General features: G+C 44.8%; 1 protein-coding gene across 1 annotated transcript in view; it reads right to left on the bottom strand.

The window, feature by feature from the left end:
* Nucleotides 1-5549, bottom strand: part of hspa13 (heat shock protein 70 family, member 13) — a 6130-nt gene extending 581 nt beyond the window's left edge. The window contains exons 1-5 of the mRNA XM_061682473.1: nucleotides 5397-5549; nucleotides 4774-5114; nucleotides 3657-3870; nucleotides 3407-3574; nucleotides 1-1883 (exon numbers count right to left, since the gene is read on the bottom strand). The exon at nucleotides 1-1883 is cut by the window's left edge and continues 581 nt beyond it. Of these exons, the coding sequence (XP_061538457.1) occupies nucleotides 1336-1883; nucleotides 3407-3574; nucleotides 3657-3870; nucleotides 4774-5114; nucleotides 5397-5421 (1296 nt within the window). The 5' untranslated portion in view covers nucleotides 5422-5549 and the 3' untranslated portion in view covers nucleotides 1-1335. The remainder of the gene's footprint in view (nucleotides 1884-3406; nucleotides 3575-3656; nucleotides 3871-4773; nucleotides 5115-5396) is intronic.
* Between the last annotated feature and the right edge of the window lie 71 nt (nucleotides 5550-5620).

The following is a 5620-nucleotide window of genomic DNA, read 5'->3' as shown; positions in this document are numbered from 1 at the left end:
ACCACTAAGAGTTTGAATATTTGCAATAGAATTGAATAGACCAGTTGATTAATGAGAAATGTATTATACAGTGCTAGTAAAACACTGTAGCCAGGAACCAAAAGTATCTGATAAAATACTATGTCTGGTAACATCAGGTGCTAAATACTTGAAAGAAAAAGTACAGTATGCAATTAGGTGAGTGACTAGAACAGAACATAAATCATTGTTTGACCACTTGCATGCACTGTTTCATAAACAGCCTGCTAATTCGAACCCATTTTTTATAGTGCTTGTCCTCATTTGGGTCTAACGGAAGCCTATCCCCGCTGACTTTGAGAAAGGGACGGGGGTACACCATGGACTGGTCACCTGCCAATCATAAGGCACATACAGCCATTCACACCTCTGGATAATTTGGACAATTTAGTCTTCAATGAATGTAACATATATTTTTGGAATGTGGGAGGAAGTCAGAGAACCTAGAGAAAGACCAGATTAAGTACAAGGAGAACATGCAAACTCCACAAATTCAAACCCAGAACCCCAGAACTGAGACAGACCTGCTGCCGCTTGATAATTCATTAGAATAATTGACGTTCAACAGTACGTTGGCAAGAACACATTGTGGTTGTGTTCCTTACAGGCACATTGCACGTAAGCAGTAAAGCAAAACATTTCATGTGATAAATAAATATCGAGTTTTTTTTAATCCATTAAATTATACTGATATTAAAGTGAGGGGGGAAAGGGTATGCACACTTCTAATACAGATCCCATGTCCCAATTCTTTGTTCCAGATTGGGTCTTTAACCTACAACCCTGTGGTCCCCCCTCAGCCAAGTCTATACACTTCCTGAGAGTCTTCATCCGGGTTGGTTGTGCAGTACCAAGGTGCTGTTTGGCCCTCTGTCTCAAAGTATGACCTGCAATGTCTGCTGACTAAATGTGTTATTGAGCCACTGAGAACTAGAGTGCGCTAACCCCATTTGGGTCATTTTTAAAGTTCACTGCTGAAATAAAAAAAAGAAAGGCCTATCTTTATCATGGGAATATTGGTCCAATTCAAGGCTTAGTTCGAGTTTTGTCATAAATGGCAGACCCTTATTGCACTCAGCACTTTTTTAAAGCTTTGGGGCCAGTGAATCTGCATGTTAAAGTGAATGTTATTTATCATCTTTCATGAAATATTGATGGAGTTGACCGATGTTTGGCCTATTACACTAAACTTTTAGCAGCAGCCATAAAACTTTCAATCTCTCTCCTGGAAATGACTGACATGGCGTTAGCCTATAGTTCTCAGTGGCTCAACTGAAGTACATTCAGGCAGTCTCTGCACTTGCCGGGATTCAAAAACTAGTTGTAGTTGGTCTTCTGAAGGTGCCTGTTGGGAATTTCGATGGCGCTGACTTGTAACGGCCACGATCCGCCCATGATGCCCGCCTGCAGGGCCACGCCCGTCACCACAGCCAGGTCGGGGTCCACCGAAGTGTTGGGCTCCTTTCCGAAGTATTCGGCGATGAGCCTCCGGATCCGCGGTATCCGGGTGGATCCGCCCACCAGCACGATCTCGTCCACCTCGTCTCTGTCCAGGTGGCCCTCGGCGAGCACCGTCTCCACTGGGTCCAGGATCTTCTGGAAGAGGTCTTCGTTGAGCGCCTCGAAAAGTTCGCGGGTGACCGTCGCCTCGAAAAGCACAGGCTCCGTGACGCGCAGGTGCAGCGGCACCCTGACGGTGGCGCTGGGCTGGAGGGTGAGGTCGAGCTTGGCCGACTCCACGGCCTGGCGGAGACGATGGAGGTCCTCTTTGACAGTGGGCATGATGCCGAACTCTTGTCGCACTCGCTCTGTGGTGTACTGGAGTAACCTCTGGCTGAAGTCTTGCCCGCCGAGCTTGTTGTTTCCTGCAGGAATACGCAGTTCGAGCACAATTAACATTTAACAATCAACTATTACAGTATGTTCTTTAGCCTTGTTTATCTCCATTACAGTGCGCTCAAAAACAGTACATTTGGTTTGTTGTTATTACGTTTAAATCATTGATGGTGCTTTTTTTCATCTTGTGTTTTGTCCTTGAAAGCACCTCGTCCACAGTCAAAGAAACTAAAGTTGAATGTTGTTTTTGCTTCTCTCCTGATGAAAGTTATTAATAATCTGTGTAGTTTACTTTGTCGTCACAATTTGCCAGTCCAGAATTCCCTGACATTTATTACTGTGTGTAAATGCCAAAAGGTGAGTTTAACGACTTACAGTCCCCTCCAAAGGTATTGGAACGGCAAGGTCTTCATGTTTGCTTAACACCAAATGCAGTTTTCACAGATGAAACCCAAACCCCAAAACAAGCATTATCTAATGTTTAAACAATTAATCTAAAAGGCAACACCTGAGCAACTACAAACACCCATCAGTCACATGTTTCAATACTTTTGCTCTTGAAAGGTGGGTGGGTTCAAACAAAAGGTGCTCGATCGTGGTTTTGTTTAACACATCTAGAACTTTTGTCTCATATTCACCTTTTGATCTGAAACCCAAATGTCTTCAGAATACAACAAAAACAAAGGAATTGACCTTGCCGTTCCAATACTTTTGGAGGGGACTGTATATCATTTGTGAAACGTTCCAGTGCACATATTTGTTTGCCCATGGGTGATGTCACATCAGGTTGTGCTTTAGGCGAGTGCGCTAGCTAATGTTATTGATGAGCCTGATGTGGTGAAGGTGATTTGTGTTGAGAAATGTAACAACTGAATGCACCCGTTTTTGTAACATGCTCATAATTTCATTCATGCTAGATGCATGGGCTTGATGCTTAATGATCCTTTATGTTTTAAGTTCTCTACCACCATCTTGTGGCACTTATTTGCAATTACAAAACCCTTTTTGGGGGGTTTCCATGGCAGGGCTCGGGTCCCTATTATGTATACCGTGTTCCCACGCGAACATAAACCAAGCCATGTCACAAATAGCAAAAGTGATTAACTGATGCCCTGCCCATACAATGGGCTATATTTGCAGAAAGATGCCACAAGATGGCGTCAAAGTACTACTTTAGTCTACATGAAGCCCTTCCACTTCCGCTTGAAAATCGCTCACTGGTACCACGATGCCACAAGATGGCAACAAAGCACTGCTTTTATATATGTGAAGGATGTCAATGTTATGGCATGACAGTGAACACAACCAAGACCTAACGCATATAGTGAAAATCCAGTTTTTCCTTTGCAGCAAGTTCCTTGTGAGTACGAGGGTCAATCGCCTCGTGCACAGGTGTGAGTAGCCGACTATATTTTTTTCGTGATTGACCAGTTCAGTCACGTTCAGCCGTATCGCTCGGTGTGCAGCGGGCCTAAGGATTGTTCTACCTTGGCAGAGGTCTGCGCGCCACTTTGTTCACGTTTTAAAGAGTCAAGCAGAAAAGACAGTTTACCGGCCATGGCTCGGGTGAAGAACATGCCGCCCTGTTTGTTGAGCAGAGACACGTCCAGGGTTCCTCCGCCAAGGTCCACCACCAGCACGCTGAAGACATCCACCTTGTGAAGGCCGTACGCCATGGCGGCCGCCGTCGGCTCGTTGATCACGCGCAGGATCTCCAAGCCTGTGAATCAGTTATCGTGTTAGTCATGTTTAAATAAAATCACACCCCAGTAAATTAAGGATGTTGTTGATTTATGGCTGACCGGCAAGGTTGGCAGCTCTGACAGTGTACTCCCTCTGTCTCTCGTCGAATTCTGCAGGCACCGAGATGACGGCTTTGTGGACGGGCACGCCAAGTTGCCGCTCGGCCATCTTCCTCATCTTCAGCAGCAGCCTGGAGCCAATAAACTCCGGAGTCACCGTGAACGTGACGTTGGTGGTGATCACAAACTCGGCGCTCCCGTTGTTGGAGATCACCTGGAAAAAGTTAATTTAAAAAAAAAAAAAAAAAAACACACACACACACAAACAAACAATATTTGAGAAAGGGTTTTGACATCCTCAATTAAAGTACAGGTCTCTAATAACTAACTCTATTATTATTACCACCTCTACAATTTAAATAGTGACGTTGACGATAATATTTTTAGCTTCAGTGACAAACATTAAAATAAGCTTATGGTGGCAAAATAAAAAATTACAGATATACAACTCAGAAAGGCGCTAAGTGACGCTGACTCCCCACATGGCTTGAGTCAGTGGCATTTTCTTACATGGGGTTCCTCGTTCATCATCTTTTCTCACAATCGCAACGCACACTTTCAACTTCCTACTACAACAACTACTGTTTACACCATGCATATATATACTGTGTTTGAGTGTCAAATGCCTAAACTAGTCTGACATCCAACGTGTTGGCTTGTTTCTCTCCCTTATAATCGACGTGACTACCCGAGAGTCACCGCTTAATCTTTATCTTCTACTCCTAAACTGTGCTGATCTCAAATCCAAAGTGATGGAACGCCACAATCTACAGGAATATGTTGGTCATTACAGTGGTTTACAAACAAATTTCACTGGCAAGCTGGGCGAGACCCTCTTCCACACCGTTGAAAAACATACTTGACGCATCGGTGGCAGTAAACTGTGGGATTCCAGTTGACGAATATAGACATCCACAACAGTGAATGAGTGAAGAACATTTCAGGGTCTGTACTTTTTTAACTTTTACTTCAGTAAAGGGGTTGAATAAGTACTTCTATTTTTTTCACACAAGTATCTGTACTTCTGCTATGAGTGCATTTGCTACCAAATGAGTACCTCCCTGATTGTTGTTGTTCTTTTGTTCTTTGTTTTTTTAAAGCCATGTATCCAGCCCACCTTGAAAGGATAGCGGCTGCTCTCCTGCTCGAGCGAATGCGGAGCAAAGATCTTCCCGATGAACCGCTTAGCGTCGTAGATGGTGTTCCGGGGGTTCTTGTCGGCCACATCCACGGCGTCGTGCCCAGCCAGCACCGTCGTGTTGGTGAAGGAGATGATACTCGGGATGCTCCTCCTGTCCTCCTCGTCTGCTATCACCTCCACCTCTCCGCTGCCCGGGTGGAACACGCCCACGGAGCAAAAGGTGGTGCCCAGGTCCAGACCGATCACTTTGGGCTTGGGTGGGGGTAAGTACTGCTGTCCCAAATAACCAGCCAAGAACAGAGCCAGGATCATAGAACCTGTAATGCACATAAGCCACAATTTTAGCTATCACCTATTTGATAGACAGACAGACAGGCAGGCAGGCAGACCGACAGACAGACAGCTAGTTAGTTAGTTAGTTGACATTAGTACCAAAGCATTGTTATAGCCATGGCAACCAGGAATCGTCTTAATCTTTAGGAATCGCCTTTATCTTTATGCATGTTATGGGTCAGCCTGGATATCTGTTTTGATACGGCTAAGGGGGACAGACAGACACACTTTATTCATTCACAAATTTGATTATTATTCGGACTCACCGATCATTGACATTTCCCCGGCCATCGTCAAGTACGTTTACGAATCCGCCCGCCGCTGAAGTAACCAGTAACGGTGGCTCTGAAGCACGAAATTGCTAGTTGTTACTTTCAGCTTTGACAAACGGCAATGCGAAATTCACACTTCCGACTAAACACACGTCAGCGTTTGCATCATGTGTTACGGGGGATGCTGGGTAATGTCGTTTGAGAGCCGCACTGTCAAC

This window comes from Phycodurus eques, chromosome 7, assembly GCF_024500275.1.
Source record: "Phycodurus eques isolate BA_2022a chromosome 7, UOR_Pequ_1.1, whole genome shotgun sequence".
NCBI classification, from domain to species: domain Eukaryota; kingdom Metazoa; phylum Chordata; class Actinopteri; order Syngnathiformes; family Syngnathidae; genus Phycodurus; species Phycodurus eques.
The sequence above is the reverse complement of the archived record's forward strand: the minus strand, read 5'-3'. Positions and strand labels throughout refer to the sequence as shown.